Source organism: Macadamia integrifolia, chromosome 13, assembly GCF_013358625.1.
Source record: "Macadamia integrifolia cultivar HAES 741 chromosome 13, SCU_Mint_v3, whole genome shotgun sequence".
Classification (NCBI taxonomy): domain Eukaryota; kingdom Viridiplantae; phylum Streptophyta; class Magnoliopsida; order Proteales; family Proteaceae; genus Macadamia; species Macadamia integrifolia.
This window is the reverse complement of record NC_056569.1, coordinates 25444322-25464198: the sequence shown is the minus strand read 5'-3', so window position 1 is coordinate 25464198 and position 19877 is coordinate 25444322. Positions and strand designations below refer to the sequence as shown.

General features: G+C 36.9%; 2 protein-coding genes across 2 annotated transcripts; both read right to left on the bottom strand.

Moving 5' to 3' along the window:
* Positions 1–1050: 1050 nt before the first annotated feature.
* LOC122058849 (glycine-rich RNA-binding protein 4, mitochondrial) lies at positions 1051–6971 on the bottom strand. The gene is made up of 4 exons (XM_042621539.1): positions 6550–6971; positions 6401–6469; positions 1483–1589; positions 1051–1359 (listed from the first exon to the last, which is right to left on the bottom strand). Exons 1-4 carry the CDS (start codon positions 6662–6664, stop codon positions 1246–1248), a joined length of 405 nt encoding a protein of 134 aa, XP_042477473.1. The 5' UTR covers positions 6665–6971; the 3' UTR covers positions 1051–1245.
* A 1461-nt stretch (positions 6972–8432) lies between these two features.
* LOC122059882 (pyrophosphate--fructose 6-phosphate 1-phosphotransferase subunit beta-like) lies at positions 8433–16715 on the bottom strand. Its single transcript, XM_042622929.1, has 16 exons — positions 16422–16715; positions 16149–16310; positions 15911–16032; positions 15191–15244; positions 14944–15050; positions 14541–14646; positions 13980–14043; positions 12424–12512; positions 11494–11625; positions 11162–11332; positions 10926–11041; positions 10405–10516; positions 10142–10226; positions 9788–9832; positions 9556–9624; positions 8433–8865 (listed from the first exon to the last, which is right to left on the bottom strand). The coding sequence occupies exons 1-16, from the start codon at positions 16579–16581 to the stop codon at positions 8789–8791; spliced, it is 1671 nt and encodes a 556-aa protein (XP_042478863.1). The 5' UTR covers positions 16582–16715; the 3' UTR covers positions 8433–8788.
* Between the last annotated feature and the right edge of the window lie 3162 nt (positions 16716–19877).

Below are 19877 nucleotides of genomic sequence, written 5' to 3'. Positions count from 1 at the left end.
CCGATTCGACCCCCACCTCAAGTTCAAATACTTGGGTGTGGACCTATCCAAAAGGTAGTTTGATTCTTTCTTATGCTTTCATATTAAAGAAACCTCCAATGATCATGGTGATGCCCAATAATGAAGCTACACATTGTACTTGTACTTATAATTTAAGGTAGGTTAGGTACTCCAAGGGTGTCTGCAGCATCTCTCATTATTCTGAGAGTAAATAGAAGGTGGGTATCTCATCCATTCCATTCAATCCCATTATGTGTTGGAAACCAGAGGCACACAAGTGACAAGTCATAGTAAGGAAGGAGAGCATTCACAGCTTCACGTGGGATTAGAAGTAGAGAGAGCTTTAGACTTTAGTTGGTGGGTGAAGAAAGGAAGATTTTCCATATCCAATGCACGGGGGAGTCAGAAGTGTTTTACTCCAAAGGAATCTCCATTTCGTCTGCAATAGTAATCTAATATCAAATCCAGCTATGGAACAAAGAAGACAAGCTGTGCACAGCAAAAGATGGGGCTCAGGGTCAATTTATTACATTAAACAAAACAGAGGCCACCACATAAAGCACATAATAATACACCTAACCCTTAAGGCCCTACCCTTCAGATGAATGCCACTTATCAGACTGTGAGTGCATGAGTGTGTTCTTAAACATAAAAGCTAGAAAACACTGATATCCAAAAGCAGGAGAATCCACCAGGAATGCAGCCAGACCAGTTGAATTCAACACCAAAATCAATAAAAACTTTAAAATCTTTCTGGTTTTGGATTCACAGAGCCGATTGCAATTCAGCTCCATTTGTATTAGCATTTCAAGCCGTTCGGCATTTGAGATTACATGAACCAGTACTGACCCATTGCCAACCCAGTATTATAAGCATAGAACCCACAATGCATCCAGAATTCTGTATTTTCCAGTGAAGCGACAAAACTGTTTCATACATGGGGCAGAGAGGTTATTCATGTGAGGAGGACAGAGATAGAGAGAGTGCTAACACAAACTCTGCAGTACTGCAATAGGAATCAGCTTTTTTTTTCACACATACACACTACAATTCATTTTTAAATTCTTATTTTATTTGTTAGTATCTGTGGTAGGAATTTTTGCTCATTCGTTTTTTACATGGGCAGTGGACACACAAAAAACTTAACCGCTTATTTTTCTAGTTAATATAACATATAGTTTGGAACTCTTCACCATGAGATCTAGATAAGAAGCAAATACAAAAGAAACAGTATCTTTAATTCGTTCAATTATTTCTACCATCAGCATCACCAATATTTGACATGCGAGGGACTACAACAGGTCCACCACGAACCTTTTCAAGAGCATGACTTATTCTCAATGGCCGACCTAACAATGCCTGCAATAGGAATCAGCTTAGTGGATTAACAGTACTAGATAATTTATCAGTTTTGTTTGGCACTATATTATTGGAAGCATACTTCTGCATTGAAACAAATGGCTTTGATAAGCATATGGTTACCTTTCCATCCATTGCATCTTTGGCGCACTTTGCATCATTATCCTTTGAGAAATATACAAAACCAAAACCTCTTGATCTCCCAGTGTCTTTGTCATACATGATCCTCACTAGACCACAGTAAAGAACAATTTCATCACAATAAATAAATAAATAAAAAGTTAAGCATCATGTAGACCTCCATGAAATCATTATAAGGATGGCATAGGGGTGGGACACCTTGAAAGCACTCATCTCAGGAAAGGAAATCCTTTTTGTTTCCTACCCAACGAATGTTGTGACTAAACATTTCAGATAATTAAGTCAAAGTTTTAGCTTTAGATATCATTAATCAATCATTAAAATCCCTAAAGTCTATTATGCAACTAGATCCATAGCATGGGGACGCTTGCCTCTGTACATATGTGAGATAGTGATGTCAGATCATTCATCTACAGACTAGTCTTTCAATATAGAACTGTCTATGCTTAAGAAAAATGCTCAGCTCAGAACCAATCTGATGCTTTATACGCATCCCAACCAAGTACCATTTTGATAAATGAGAACTGCAAACTAACCAACAAATAGAATTGCTTAGTTACAACTGTTACATTATGTTCTCTCATGGCATGCCAGAGACACATTCCTCATGAATGAAGTGTTCCTGATCCCAAGTGCAAAACAGAAGCAATTAATCAATTCTTATTGGCTAGAAACATATAAACCGATCATCTTAGTTACACCAATCTTGAAATGAATTAATTCTATCAATGGATTATTAGCTTTCAAGACCTTTTTTTTTTTTTTCAATAATTTAAACTACTCTACTAGAATATAAACAAATAGAACTGGAAGTACTTTTACTATGGAAATGAACTGAAGCAAACAACCATATCTGCTTCTATGGAAAATGACTCTAAAAATGAAAATAGAAAATGTTTCTTATTGTTAGCAATCTAAGGATATTAAAGTTAACTAGAGTTGAACAAAAAATTACAGATTCAGTAGATGGAGATACAAGGGTAGGTATCCCTTAGTTTGCAGTAAGGGAGTTGGAGAAACTGTTAATTCAACTGTCTTCACCAAGAAGTAACAATGATGAAATTGCTGGTTAGAAATAGTGAGTTAAGTGATACATGGTGACCATAAATGCTTATAGTAGGAAGGAATCTGTTGCAGATGAGGTGAAGTTGAATGCTTTCTTGTTTTTTATCCTTTCATTTACACGCAGAGGGTGGCAAGAAAGGATTGGCTTTCTGAAGATCTCCTAGCAGCCTTTCTTCAATTAAAATCTCAAATAAGGGTTCATGTTTATTGAATATCAAATTAATCTCTACATAGCTCCTCCGCAGTGCTGTCAGCTGAAGTTTCATTCTTGATCTTTTGTCATCTTTTGTCTTCTCTGAAAATGTTCGGACTCTGAAACAGTAAGAAGGGGAAATCTGTCTGGTCATCAATCTCCTCCATTTTGGGTGTACCTGTGTGTTTTATATGTGTTTTCTTCTACCAGTTTGTTGCTTTCTGGCTTGGAACCCTTATCTGACCCTCTTTGTCAATATTATTTTTTTCTTTTCTTTCTCCTAATGTGGACAGCCTACAAGTACGATTCTCATAGGAGACCATCTTATCTTGAGGGGACATTACATTCCCAATTTAAGTGCTCTCAACAGATAAAGATGTGAGATTGTGACTTATATGCTCATTCACTACCCCAGCTCCTGCATTGGTCTTTTTTTGGTGTAAATTCTCTTGCACTGGTCTTATTTCTTGGAAATGTTTGAAATGTCAGGGCCTTGTGGTGGAGAATGTGCCTCCACCAAATGAATTTATTTGAACTTGTTAACTCATTAAGCTAGAAAGAAACACACAGAATTTTTCCTTTTGTTTCCATGTAAAAAGGTAGAAAAAGGAAAATTTTGTTTATGTTTTAATGTAAAATGCCAATATATATAATATGTTGAAACTTAAGAAAATTTTACAAGGAAAATTCCTTTCCCACCTTATACATGGAAACAAATAGAGCCAAAATCTAAAAACTGATACTGAAAAATAAGACATATAATATATCATTTGTAAGGAAACTTTTATGATGAAAAATACAAGCCAAAGTAACACTGGGCCAAGGTAGAAGAGAAAGTGTATAACTGACTTTTGTTTTGGAGTTCAATCTTGGAGGAATATAGGGGGCTCAGGTTTCCCATTTTTCTAATTGCAATGAAAATTTTCTTCCTAAATCTCTTCTTTTGAACATCTAAACTTTAGAGTAAAGAAAAAAATAGTAAGCAATCTTCCCCCACTGGAGTTCTCTAAGTTCTGCCTCTCCTTGTTAATAAGATTTCCTACTTTATCACAAGCTAAAATAGAGCAACCTAGTGCAGGAGGCTCCCGCTGCTGTAGGGTTTGGGAGGGGCAAGTTATGCAGCCTTACCCCCTACTTCGCAGAATTTGTAGGAGAGGCTGTTTCCAAGTTTTGAGCATGTGACCAACATGTTACAATAGTGCAACTTCACCGTTGTGCCACAGGTTCGCCCACTCATCAGAAGCTAAAATACAAGGAATAAAGAAAACATAAAAAGGAAAGCTTTGTTGAATTACAAATATCCTTTGCCAAACTTGTCATAAAATTACTAGTTTTGATGCCAAGGCATCAGAGAACAACCTAAGCTCAAGTTCCTCCATCTTACAGTAATTACAGAAATCTGAAAAGGCAAAATGGAAATAAGGTCTAATCTAAGGAGTTGCAGGTGCATATCCGTACAATTAATCTTGGAAATTTTAGTCTTGTCAAGGCAACATGAAAATGGTGATTGATTGAAACCCATATTCTGAAGATAAGCCTTAATATTTCCGTCCTGCCATCTCCCAACACAGAGAAAAATGCTAGGATATTTTATTTTCGCTTATGTCTTCAGTTGGGCATATGGATCTTCAAATCTATAAGGCTCTATCTGGTTGCAAGGGAAATAATGGGAAGTGAAGTGAAATCAAATCAATATTAAAACAGAACCTTCTGTAATAATTCCATAGCATGATTATGTTACTAGCTCCAAAACATTCCAAATCTGATTATAAATTACCAAACACAGTAAGAGTTTTAAGTAGGTTACATAATTTTGATTACAGAACTTTCCTTTTTCTTTTCTAAATCTATTTCACTTCCCTTCCTTTACTTGCAACCAGACAAAGCCTAAAATGATAAAATTCTGTCATTTAAGAGGCCATAAAATCTACTGAGATTCTTCTGCCAAGGCTTATGCATAAAGTGAAAGTCAATGATCATTGATAAGACAATGCCTGAAAGAAAAGTACAGATACTAAAGAAAAGGGTAGGGAGTGAAGAAAAGGGTAGAGGGTCAAGAAAAGGTAACTTTACCAAAGAAGATGCGAGGGATTTGTTAGTAATCAGAACTTTCATTGAACATGCGAAGGATGAAAACAAAATTGACATGTGTGAGATATCCAAGGAGCCAGTGAAAGATGCTGCAATTTCACTCACAAAAAATAGAATAATTCTCATTACAAAATTAAAGATAGGAAACCCAGAAAAGGATTTGTGTCTGGTTGTCAATCTCCTCTGTTCTTTGGATTTATTTATGTGTTTTCTGCTACCAGCTTGTTGCCTTCTGATTTGGAACCCTTATCTGACCTTTGGATACTTTGTCAATAAGGGGCCTTCATTCCAAGATGGACAGCCCATTTGTATTTGCAGCCAATTATATTTGTCATTTTATCTCCCCCCACCCCCCCAATGTGGACAGCCTACAAGTACAATTCTCATAGTAGCCCATCTTATCTTGAGGAGACATCACATTCCCCAATTTAAGTACTCTCAACAGATAAAGATGGGAGGTCGTCAATTATCTCCTCATTCAATACCCAGCTCTTGCATCGTTGTCGTTTCATGGAAAGATTTGGAATATCATGGACTATAGATTTCAGTCCTGTGAACTCACTAAGCTAGAAATAAATAAATAGAATTTGAAATGCCAAAGGCTCTTTTTGTTTCCATGTAAAAAAGCAAAAAAGGAAGAAAAAAAAAATCCCCTTCTCCCCCTTTTTACATGGAAATAAACGGAGCCAAAATGTAAAAACTGATATTGAATAATGAGACACCTAAATTTTCATTTGTAGGGATAATTTTACTACAAAACATACGAGGCTTTTGTAACATCTATTCTTGCGATTTTTTATTTTTTTTATTAATTTTTTTTTTAAATCCTTTTCAATAAGCAATTTTTCCCTGGGGTTCTCTAGTTTTGCAAGCCTCTTCCTTTTAAATAAGATTTCCTACTTGATCACAAGCTAAAAAGTAAGAAAGAAATATAAAGAAAGGAAAGCTTTGTTAGGTTACACATCTCCTTTGCCAAACTTGTCATAGAACTACTAGTTTTGATGCCAATGCATCAGAGAACAACCTAGGCTCAAGTTCCACCGTCTTAATTTAATAATAGAAATACGATTAGGCAACAATGATTACAAACCATTTTTTTTCTTGTTTAAATATATTTCACTTCCCTTCCCCTTCACATCCTTTGCTTGCAACCAGAGGGAGCCTAAAATGATAAATTTCCTATCAGTTATGAGAGTCCATAAGATCTACTGAGATTCTGCCAAGGTTCATGCATAAAGTCCAAAGTCAAGGATCATCGATAAGACAATGCCTGAAAGACAAGTACAGTTATACATTTCTTATCGGATAGAGACATACCAACTGTAAAAGGGTAGGGAGTGGTTGTGAAGAAAAGGCAACTTTACTATAGAAGATGTGAAGGATTTGTGAGTGATGAGACCTTTCATCGAGCATATGAAGGATGAAAACAAAATACACATGTATAAGGTATCCAGAACCAGTAAAAGATGCCGCAGTTTCACTTACAAAAATAGAATAATACTACCCATTACAAAATAAGAGATGGGAAACCAGAAAAGGCTTGCATGTTACCTTCCGTTACCTCTCCGAAGAAAGAGAAAGCGTCCTTCAAAGATTGCTCGTCTGCTGCCCATGAGAGACCTTTAACACCAGAACAAACAAAGATTAAAATTAAGACATATAAAGGGAAGAGAGAGAAGAGGGAGAAGAGAGAGAGAGACCTCCAACGAATAGTTTGTTACTGGCGGGAGAAGAGGAGGATGGCGAAGAACAGTAGGACCGAAGTGGTGTAGGGTTTTGGGGCAATAACCTTCGAGCAAGTGTTACCATCTTCATAACTGCCTCACTCAAATAGCAGAGCCCAGATTCCAGAGTCAGACTCTGCGCCTGCTAGTGGCCGCCAAGTGCCAACCGCTTCTTCGAATTTTGAGTATATGGTTTAATACTTAAACGTTCGTTGAGCAAAAACACATTTTTCATTTTAGAAAAGCCCTTTTATTAGTTGGAATCGAATAGCCAAGGTTCCCCCACTTTGAACGAAGAGATGTTTTATTTTCATCAATGAATGAAAGACAAGGAAAGGGCCGCAGGTGTTTTATTTGTCCATGTTGGCTTAGCTTTTGGGGCTTGGGCTCCGGCTACTGACTTCTCAGAATTGGGGGTGTCGTTGTTGGTGTATGATGTCTTGTATTCCGTCGCAGTTTAATCCAAAGAGTACTGGTGCAGCACATAGACAGCCAGGACAGTGGTCCCACTAGCCGGTTAGCAGGCCATGGGGTTGCAAGGGGGGCAGGAGGCCCCCTGCATAGCAGGGGGTGTAGGGGGGCGCAGTCCCCGCTCGAATTTTTTATTTGAGGGTAATTGTAGTTTAATCCGGATTAGGGTGGCAATTATAGTTTAATCCAGATTAGGGTTTTTTTCTCGCTATATATTTGTAGCGAGGGTTTCTTTCTCTGTAAGACAAGAAATACTGAGAGGTGTGAGGACGAATGCTGTAACCCTATTCTCCATTGATAGTGAAGCAAGATCTCATCTCACCGGGGACGTAGGCAACCTTGCTGAACCTCATAAAATCCGTGTGCATTGTTTGTTTTTTCCATTATCTTCTGCATCGTTTTAGGGTTGCGTTTCTACAGTGTTTTTATGTTGCGATTTGTTTGCACTCTGGGAATTTCCTAGGTTCTAGATCTAGTATGCATTTACAAGAAAATAGAGAAGAATCATATTTTTGAAAGACATTTTAAATCCAGAATATATTCCGAGAATGAATACTAAACTGGAATGCATTTTAAGCCCAAAATATATTCCGAGAATGAATACCAAACACAGTTTTAGAATCTTTCTTACAGCACATCCCATAAGCCTGACAAGCCACGATTCTTGGCTCTTGGGTGGTGATTATTCCAAACCAAAGAAGCCTATTGGGTCTGTTTTTTCTTTTCTTTTCTTCTGAAGAGCTTATAAATTTGTACTACCCAAATATGCACTATCTAGGATAATTCTTCCCTCTTCTTGCCATGGATCAAGGCTAGGTGGGGTCTATTGCACTTTTTCTGTCCCAGAACAATGACTCGGTGCACAGTTATCATCTCAAGAACAGGGCTGGGTGGGTTTGTTGTAGGGAATTCATCCTAGTTTCTCATGGCAATATTAAAGCATGAGAGAAGGTTCTCCACGCCACCAATACCACACCAATGGAGGTAAAGGGGAGCTCACATCTAATTAATAATTTTAACAAATGAGTTCTCCGGTTTTGGGTAATGCAAAGTTGAGTTTCTCCTCAGCAATTCCTCTTCAATTGATGAAAGGGTGGTGGGGGGGTTTCTTGGAGAGTTTACACTTAACAGTGATGGGATCTCCATGCCAAACCAATGGGGGCACAGAAGGAGGCACCACATGATTCGTCAATAGGGGCTCACATCAGAGAGAAGAATCTGAAAGAGAGAATGTAAGAAGGTTGTGCCTTTTTCAGTTTTTCTCTTCTTTCCTCTAGGAAAATACAGCTGGGGGAGTACATAACTACATGTCATGTTTTTGTTCACGTAAACACAGATATCCAAAGTCACTGCCTTGACCTGAAAGGAACCGTACTCGCCCCCAGATATATCAGAATTTAGAAGCATTAATTAAGTGTGCGTCACAAACCACAAAGCCCAAAAAAACTACAAAATAGTTTACAAGGTAAAGAACCACAAGGTTCCAACGTAGAATGGTAAATACAAGGGGAAAACCAACAGCAAATGTCTCTAAATGACCAAAGGCAAGCAGAGTATCCTACTTTCACAGAGCATCCTCTAATTAATATTAATCTAATTAACAGAAGCTGATGAACTAAAAGTAAAAACAAAGAGGTCGTGAGTCAAAAGGAAATATAAGTAATTCAACCCCAACCCTAAAATTCTTGAGAAGCAATTTTGCATAGGCTTGCAATATGGAAACTTAATCATGTTACATGTGTTCCTATGCTTGGGCTCCGAGCTCCAACAGCAGAGTGTGATTGATGTCATTAGATGCAGGGCCAATAAACTGAATGGGACCTGTAGAAATCACCATATAGCAAAATATTGTGAACTGGAGAAACAAAGTGAGTCTTGAAGGATAAACAAATTAGAAATTAAAAAAAAAAAGGGGGGGGAGGAGGGGGGGGGGGCAAAAATACTAATGTCAAAACTCAAAAGGGTCCATTACTTTTCGAAAAGCTCACAAGGCATTTATTCTGCCATGTGGACAAATGATGCGTTGATTCCAACAACCATTAGATAAAGAGGACATGGTTTAGATTTAGCCATATGTCAAATTTTAGTCTAATTCAATCAAATATCCCCTCTTGTATTAGCATGAAAAGTAGTCCTCTTAGAATTACTGTGCACTCTTCCCGACTCTGCAGGAGTAGAGATGGTTTAGATAGAAAACCCTCAAACAGTTGCGACACCAATAACTACCCCAAAGAAAAAAAGGGACAAACTTGGACTTGGCCTCATAAACAGCCTTCCAATCTCTAATCTCAATTCATCCTAGCAAAAAAAAATAAGTTGTTCCTAGCAAATGATAAGTAGACAATTTATAGACGACAAAGTATTCTAATTGATTACAAACCAATTACAATTAGTATTAAACCCCAACCCAAACAAATTCAACTCATCCAAGTTGCAGGTCCCCAAGTACCTGAAAATTGATGCAAAGTACATCAGAGGAATGGGATGCCAGAACTGAATGTGACAACATACCTGGACAGATATACCGATTCTTGAGGGCCCACTCATCCCGCATGGATGCAAACTTTTTGAAGGGTGCACCTGGAATTTCATCATCATTAGATAAAACTGGATTGTTGTGTGGAAATCAAACCACATGTGCTTAAGAAAAGCAACAGCTGGGGTTCAGAGCTGAGACATGTTATTCCTGCCAGATAGAAACTAACAACAAAGCAAAACATAAGGCAAAACAAATCACTATTACCTTCAAGCTCCACCATAGCCTTCTTGATCACAGGCTTAAACTTACCTACAAACAAATTAAGCTCTTAGAATAGCATAGACAAGATACCCATCAAGGTGAATTTTATCATAAAATATTCCTTAATACACTTCCATCCACCAATTTGATATATGAAGAACCTGTAACTAAAAACTAAATATTTAATGATTCATGTTACTAGTTAATATACCCAACACCAGCAGACATTTAAAATCTGGAATTTTTAAAATTTAAAAGGTTATAAGGTGGATTAAACCCTAGGATACATGATTGCATGTTCAATAATTCAAAAGCCCCAAAGCAGATGCTATGATGAAGAAAGTAGGAAATATATACCATGTCTCCTCTCTACATCCATTAATGCCGTCAATGCAGTCCCTCCAACCGTCCATTCTTCAACAGGGGCACTCAAATTCCCCACCTGAATATTTATTTAAAGACTTACAAATTCAGTATTTTTGGACCTTTGCATACATCACTGAATAAAATTGGACATCTAGAAAGAATCAAAATAGAGAACTGGCAGTGACTGAAATAAATGACTGACCAATGGGGGAAAAAGGAAAAGGGAAAAAAAGGGGCAGAATTGAACCACACACCGAGGAGATGAGTCCCGTCTTTCCAGATTGAAGGAGGGCTCCAGCACCATAACCCAGTGCATAGCAGTAGGTAGAATCAAAGTTTGTCGGCAAACCACATCTGCCCTCATAACTACAAAATCAAATATATGGCAATTAACAATAGCAGAGACCATATATACTGTTACGCCCACAGAACACCATCAAATATCTGTAGTTTTGTACCACGTGGGTAATCCTCAACTGTCACCAATGCCAAAATATAAAAACATATCCATGAAATCTCTACGGCATTACAAATTATACAATTAAAGGGGAGTGGGTAATCGTCAACTGTCACCAATGCCAAAATATAAAAACATATCCATGAAATCTCTACGGTATCACAAATTATACATTTAAAGGGGAGTGGGTAATCGTCAAGTGTCACCAATGCCAAAATATAAAAAACATATCCATGAAATCTCTACGGTATCACAAAGTATACATTTAAGAGGGTGGGGGGGTTAAAAAGATCACTTTCAACTGTTAATGATACTAACCCAAAAAAGTGAGACTGCCCCTTGAAGTGGTCCTTGTATACTCCCTCTTGCTTCCTTTTCTCCAACTCAGTTTCAACCATTTGAATAAGCATTTTTTCTGTCTCTATTTTTGCAACCTGAGCACATAACAGATGGAAAAGACTAAAGCCAAACACATTCAATATGATGATATCCAAACAACTTCAAACAAGCTGAAGAATAAAAGTTCAAAATCTGTAAAGCATAGAAAGAAATACCTGAACATTTCCATGTGGATCTCTTTCAAGCATCAACTGCTCCTGAATTGCTAATGGTAAAAATTCAAAGAGCTCCCGAGATTGATCCCTCAGTTTCTTTTTCCATTGACCATCTTCATCAACAACATCATGAGCTAGGATTTCATTCAGCTCTGCAATAAGTTGTTGTACCTGCAAAGGGCACATAACCATCAACAAATCCATAATGTCGAAGAGGGATACCATTTACTTCAATCAACACAGTAAGATTCCTTCCTTTTTTAGTTTTAATAATTCAACATGTTTTAGGTTTACATGCCATGGAGAACTGAAATTATGATTTGGAATTATACCTCAGGAATGAAATCAATTAAGCCTTCTGGTATAAGTACAACGCCATAGTTATAGCCAAGTTCTGCACGTTTGCAGACCACATCTGTAATGTAGTCTGTAACATTTTTCAGTGTCTGCTTTTTGGCAGCAACCTGCAGCAAGATATGCAAAATCAAAGAAGTGTAAATGGGGTACATTCAGAATGAATTTTCCAATATTCAAGTTTATCCAGTGGATACGGTTTCAAGGATCAATTTCCAAAAGCAAAAAAAAATTGAAAATGGTCAGACCAAATTGTTGAGGAAATGCTACCCTGGAAGAGATACACACTAGTGATACAAGAAAATTTTTAATTTGCTGTCACCAGATTATACATAAGCATGGATTGAAATGTCCATCAGAAAATGAGAATAAATTCAAACATTGTCAAAACAAAGCAACAATGCTTGTACGCCATTTGTATTGGAAGGAACATGTATCTCTTCCTCTGCATTTTCTGGCCCTTCATAAAAGGGGATTTCTCCAGCATAATCTCTTCAGCCTATGCTTAGTTGAAAGGAGTGCAGAGAATAGTGTACCATATACTACTCCAGGTCAAATGTTTTACGTAGTTAGACATCTATATATTCATATATTTAGTGTTATGAGCATTTATATTGCTTCTTGACAAAATGTCTGCAAATATGGAGCAAATAGGATTTGTATATTTACAAATGAAAATAAGCTGAGAAAGATTGAGATGATGAAAGAAGATTTTTGTTTGGACAGCTTCCCAATTTTTATATGCCCAACAGCCAAAACAAGAACCTGTTATTTCCCAAGCATATGTCTGTTCTAATAATATATTGTACTTTTGCAAGTGATAAATACTTGAGTAGGAGATCAACCAGATTTTTTCCAGATAAATATTTGAAAGAAGAGTAATATATATCAGGAAACTCAGGAAACACCTCTTCTCCAATGATAGTAACATTTGGGTGTGTCTGCAGAGCACACTCCAATGTAATGTGAGAAGCTGCACGGCCCATAAGTCTCACAACTGCAGATATGGAGAAAGTTAGAAATAATATTCAGAGACAAAGATGAGCACAGAGAGCATCTGAATGATTAAATTTATAGTTCCCAAATGAAAGTGGCTGGGGTTTATTTTAAAATTATTATTTCCTGAAAGGATAAGGATAACAGTTCTCCAAAGCATGCTTTTACAAATTAAAAACAGACTTATCCTCAATAAGATTCAAACAATCAATCTGAAGTTCAGTTAGTAAAAGTATCAACAGAAAGAAGCATATCAAAAGACTAACATTGCCATTATATATTGAAAATTTTTTAAATGACTAATGAATACATATTCAAGTTAAGTGAACGCAGAACACTCTAAAAGATAGATAAGTTTCTGCAAATTTACTCCATCAATATCATTTTCCACAAAGCTCAAAGAAAATGTTATAAACGTCAAAATCACAAAATTCGCTTAATGTACTAGACAGATCTTAATAGAAACTTACACAGAAAGGTATAATGTGAAAAGACCAATTAATATATTCTTTAGCCATAGGAACAATCTCACTAGGAAGTAATAAGTACAATGGGACATGGTTTGAAATGAATTTAGACTCGAGTCTAACACATTCTATCCCATTTTAATTCATAAAGGTCAACAGGGTCCAAAAATTCGAATTGTTGGATGCAGGCAGACACATTTGTAAAATGAGTTAACTGAAACTTTATCGGTTTATCGAGCACCAAGGCAAGTTCATGCAGATGGGTTGAAACATAAATAAAAATAACAATTGCCTGAGTCTCGACAATAATTAGTTATAACGGGAATGGCCAAAAACTTTGTTCGGGACGGTGCATCTAAAACGGCTTAGAATTAAAGGGGACAGTCAAACATTTCGAGAATGGTAAGAAATGAAAACGGATGGGACATATTTTAAACATTTAGATTTTTCAAGTATGGGACCAAAAAAATGGTAATATACACATAAATTGAGGAATTATTATCTTATTAAACGTGAAAGCCAAAAGAACCCCTTTTTTTGGTGTTTGTTCAAGCGGAGTTTGGTAGAATGCATTTAAAATGCCAAAAAACCTGGATGGACATTTAAAACGCATTGTAACTAACAATGGTCTTGACTAGATCTCGTATGAGCTTTTGATGTATTCAAATGCCTATCGGGTTTTCAATCCTACCAGAGAGTATTTCTTTTTCCCGTATTATATATATCAGAAAGTGAAGTGTCAAAAACAAAACCAGATAATAACAGAATGATTTGTTCCATATATTCGACACCTGATTCAGTAGAGGTTTTGAAATGTGTGTGGATCACAGTGACCTCAAAAACAGCTCATCTATGTACTTAGAACTGCCAATTACGAACAGTACCAATCAATAGTAGCAATCTTTTTCTAACTATAAAATCCCAGCTTCTCAAGACCAGATAAAGGTAAGAGTAGAGCACAAAAACCACACTATGGTATATTCCCAAACCAGTCAACTTACAGTGGTAGTATTTTCCAGTTGAACGGGCATCGATCATCACATTTCCTATCATTTCTGCATATATCTGCACGTCAGAAAAAACCAACACATCAAGGACTGCTTTGCACTGCAGCTGTTTGGCAATATGCATTTGTTATTTAATAGATATTTGGCAATAATGCAATACGCATGTTGAAAGAATGTCAAACTACTATTATATAGTACAAGATTTGTTTAAGCCCAACATTGATCAGTCACTAAAACATAAGGTTGAAGGTTCAAACAGAATGGCTACACCTGAAAATGGGAACGATTCACTCCACTAATACAGGAGCTGTAAAAACTAAAGCGGGCCAAGAGATAGGGGTTTCTTAAAACACATACAAATTACAACGCCTAGCATACAATGCATAAGAATACTTTGCTCATTTTGTAAAATTAAAACATGGGCTCCTTGGGGATATGAATAATTTTCCTATAAAATCTGTTGTATACATCACTTACATGTTTAAGACTATACCACTAAAAATAATTAGAAAGGTCATGTAAAATCTAAAGCTGTGAAAATTTTACAACTAGCACCTTGCATGCAGTATCAAATCCAAAACTAGCTGGGACCTCCTTGCATTTCAAATCACCATCAATGGTCTTTGGACATCCAAGCACCCGGGTCTTCAATTTTTTAGCCCTGATTACCCAAAACAACCAAACTAAATAAAACTCCATAACAATAGCATAACTAAACATAGAACCCCATAAAATTGCATAACAAATGCAGTATCAAGAAGGACTTCATAACAATTGCACAATAAATAGTACTCCATATCCTAACCATTAGAACAAAAGAAGTCCTACAGTAAGAATGTGGACAAGTTAAGCCAGCAATAACATACAGATGAATTAATAACAACTATTCATTAAAAAGGAAAAAAATATCATGTTCTCTCAAAAACATAAATATTCCAGCAATAACTCGGCTTCATACCTAAAGTTCTCAGCAAGAAGGCACGCATTTGTATTTGAGTCATCCCCACCAATAACAACAAGCCCATCCAGATCAAGTTTCAATGCTGTTTCTTCAGCTTGCTTAAACTGGAACACAAACCATTTTAATTCAGTTAGTACAACCCTTGGAAAGCAAGCCTTTAAAAACAACATGCAAATAAGAGTCAACTTGGTTAAATTTCACAGTGAAACAAGTAGATCGTCCAGAAAAATAGAAAAGTAAGTACCTGCTCAGGAGTTTCAATCTTGTCCCTTCCACTACAGATCATATCAAAACCACCCTGTTGACAAGCCAAAAAGAATTACAACAGTTTGACACAAACATAAGGAAGCATTTATTCAAAACAATGCCAAGTCTTATTTGCCAAATTAAATGTCGAATATGTAGCAAACACCAACATGAATTCTACCATCTCATTAGGTGCACGTAGATCTCACATGCAAAGAACATAGCTAGATAGACATACCAGGCTAGGACAAATACACGAATCCTACATAAATGAATTTCATTAAAAATGAAGGAAAAAAAATAATAATACATGAATGCTACATGACACATGGACATGCATACTGCATGCAGATACAATTGTTGAAATAACTAATCATCATCGCCCGCTTAACGGCCATAAAAGCATGAATTAAAATATGCTGCCATACTCATATCTAGACTTGGATTTGGTTCCTCCTTAGAGTTAGTGTAGAAAAATTTATGATCTAACGAACTCCCCACCCCAACTCAACACAAAGAAGGAGACAAAAATAAAAGGAAAACAAAAACAAAATCAAAACATCACAGAGGAAATAAATATATGAGAATTTGTATGTCTCAAAAGTTACCATAACATTAAAATGAACTAAATCAAGGCTCGTTGTGAATTTTAGAAATGATGGTAATTGGTAAATGAAAGCAATGTACTCAAAACCACTAAAAGTATAGAGATTATCACCTGATTTCTGTAACGATAGATGAAATCTGACGTTAGCACAACATATTTGCACTTCATGATCCCAGCAGGACCACCCCTGAACCCATACAATGTGCTTCCTTTGGCGCCATCCTGCAAATAATCTGCAGACACTCCAAAATGACACTTCTGAACAACCTTTTTTTATTTTAATAAGAAAGCTCAAAAAAGAAAAGATTCTAGTTTAAATCAAGCACCAAATAGGGGACAAGAGACGGACCGAAAATTCCAGAAATGACATTGTGGCCTCCAGGAGCCTGGCCCCCAGAAAGCACAACACCAATTTTCAAAGATCGATTCGATTGCGACTCCGCTGAATCACAAGGCTTCAACATTGAAGAAGGCTGCCCGAAGAGATTTGGGAACAACTTGGCGATCTCATCTGCAAATATTTAAATAAAAAAACACTTCAAAACCTTCAAAGATCTAAGAAACACACGAAGAGACTGACAGATATGTCAAAATCATGAATAGATCTCAATCAAACTATAACCTGGGTTTCCTGCAGCGGAGCTAGGAGGACCTTCCACGATCTTAAAGGAGTTCTTGAGGACAGAAGGTAGTGGGAGTGTGTGGTTGAGACGACTCGTCTGGACTTCACTGTACACTGAAGCGAGAAGGCCGGGACCGGGAATATCTACGGAGGGAGCCATTTTTATCGTTATTATTAAGATGAAGCGCCGGAGACAACGAAGACGAAGAGAGGCCGGAGATCCAAATATCGAACCCTTTCGTCGCTGAGATTCAATTGTTCTTCACTCACACTCTTTTAAGTTGGGTGAGACTTGAGAGAGATCGTAAGCGTAGTTGGCTAACCAGAGACAGAGAGGGGTAAAAATGTCATTTAAATAGACAGAAACTTATCTCCCTGGGTTCCGTGATATCCTAATAAATGTTGTATCGATTCTCAATCAATCTGAACCGTATAACTAGTGGACCGATATTGAAGACTGGGTTGACGGAAAAATCAATTCCGTTGGATGATTGCCCTAGATACCAAAGTGGTAACGTAGATAATTCTCGGGCCCACACAATCAAATTAAGCACTCACGGTATGCAAGTGCTTCGCTCTCGGGCCCCATATCCCAAGCAATGCGTAAGATGACTATCGGTTATGGTTGGTGACCCTCTCTGTTTTTTTACTAACAAATGGTTGGTGAGCGCGTGAGTAAAGATTGAAAGTTTCTCTCTCCAGACAATGGTTTGGGAATCGGATTGATCAGTCGGAACCGGTACCAGCCCTCGATCTCGATTCTTGATTGATGTCAAATCGATGAATCAATATGAAAAAGGGGTAAGATGGTAAAAAAAATAAATCTATATGTAAAACAGAAATATCTCTGTCTGATTAAGACGATCTGAATCAATATCAGATTGATATCGATCTTGATCGATTTCATTTTCGATACCAAATTATCAAACCATGCTTCAGACTCCATCACCCCAAGGAAAATGAGTTTTAAGTCCTATGCTTCGATCTCCAAAGGGGAATTACCCTAATCTATTCTACATTTAGTCAACCAATTTCACTCATTCTGTATAAACTAATTGCATTAAAATGGTTTTAAGCAAGGGGTTTTCTTTTTGATAAAGAATTAAGGGTTGCCATATTCAAAATAATTTATTTTAAAATAGTTTTATTAAGGGTTGTCCCTTGTCACGTTTAAGATAACATTTTTTTTTTGTTTATTACAACAGAGGAAAGATAACGAAACATTAAAAGATAGATTTAATATTTACAAGGATTAAGATTTCTTTAACATGATCTTATGCACCATTGTTTCAACAAAATGGAGTGTCTAACCAAAAAATAAATAAATAAAAACCAAAACAAAACAATGGGGTGAAATTTTTTGTCAGGCAGTGTATACTAACTAGCACTCCTTTGTGTATAAAGACTTCAAAATGGAATCGGGGAATCTGAAACTAAATTCGGACCAAATAATAAGAACCAAATCAAGTATAATTTAATTATAATTTGAAGGTTAAAATCGAAACTAAATCAAATTTGGGTATTGACATGTCATAATATATATAAATATACATTAGTATAGTGTAATTATAACTAATAATTGTATTAAATTTTATAATATTTAGGGTGTCAATGGGTTGGGATGTGTTGGGTTTTAAAAGCCCATCCCAACCCTAAGTTCTTTTAACTTAGTCTCTAGCCCCAGACTTGTCTAGCGTAGCCCAATCCTAAGTTCTATTATCTCAACCTAGGGGGTATCAATTTTGAGCCCGCACCAGTAGACCCGATCAAGCCTGACATGTTTATGGACCAACCTAGACTGGCCCGATTAATAAACGTGTCGGACTTGAGCCTGACACGATTATTAAATGGGTGTTCACAGTGTAGGTAGCTAGCCCGTTGGGCTCTCAACCGAACCGACACGTTTATATGCCGGACATGAACCAACTTATTGTAGCTCGACCCCCTTTAATACTAAATGAAATTTGTTTTTTGCCGCTACTAATAAGAAACTAATTAAACTTTCTTACCATTTACTTTGTAGTAAGATTTGATTTAATTAAGCTTTATTTTGTAAGTTGTAATGGTCATAATCTCTTCTTTAAAAAAAAAAAAAAGAACAACCATAATCTCAACCCACTTAAGAATAGAATTTTAGGGTAGGTATGTTTAGAGCCCGTTTAGATTTAAATAGGTCTGTAGCCCTGTTAAAGCCCGTTTAAGGCCCGTTTAAGGAAGCTCGATTAAAGCTCAACACTGATCAGCCTGATTATAAACCGTACAATGTTCCCCAAAGCTAGGCCCGTTTACTTAAATGGGCGTTCACGCAAAGCTTTTAGGTGGTCAAGCCCGATTAGGCCCGATCAAGATCTGCCCGGCCCGACCAGTTGACACCCCTATCTCAACCCATGCCTAACCCTGTCGAGCTCAATCAAATCCAACTCAATCCTAATTGACCCTGGCTTGGGCTGGTTTGAAATGAGTTGGCTCCAATTGACCATCCCAATCACTAATTTTTTCAATTTTAGGGTTGAGCTGGCCTTGATTTACCCTAGCTACTGCTACACAACAAAGAATGTGAGTGGTGAGTGGTGCATGTCTTTGATTAAAAGTAGAAAATGTGAGCATTGAGTTAGTAAGTGGTGGATAAATTTATATTCTATCCATATACATACTTATATAGGGTTGAGTTTGGCCAAGCGGGGCTTAGCCCAAGCCTGGCTTGACGTTTGGCCTGAAAATATCAACCCAGGGCCACTATACGGCGTGAAAAGCTCAGGCAAAGTCCTCTTCAGGCTCAAGATGGGCTTGGGTTGGTCAACCAAATTGACACCTCTAATAATACTATTATATAATAGTATATAAACCAAGTACAAAAACCGAACCCAACCATGTAGGAATCGGAATTGAACAAGTTCGATACAAGTACCAATTTTCAAAACTGAGGTAGTTCGGATCCTCCTCCTTGAAACCATACCAAATACCTGGTTCTAGGCAAATTTACACTCTTACTTGTGTATGCCTCTTCCTCTCCTCCCTTGAAATGACCTATTTACCCCCCTAAAATGATTTTTTTTTGGGATGGTCATTGTGTGTTTCTATTATCATAGACTACTATCCTAGACATGAAACATTATCACATTATTAAAATGCATCAAAGGCTAAGAGAGAGAGGCAAATATTGTTTTATGTCTATTAATCAAAAGGGAAAATGATCAAGACACATGGGGCCAAAATGGTCGGTCTGACCCCATGAAAGGGAAAATGACTCTTTTGTGGATGCTTTTTCATGCATTCTCATTGGCCCTTGTTCACTCGTAGGAACCATAGTCCTCTACTGAAAACACTTCCATTGAATAAAATAATATTTTAATTTTCCATAAAAAAAAAAAAATATGTATATATATATATATTATTAAATTGCGTCAAGGGCAAGTAGAGGGGTAAATATGTTTTCATGTATTAGACGTTAAATTA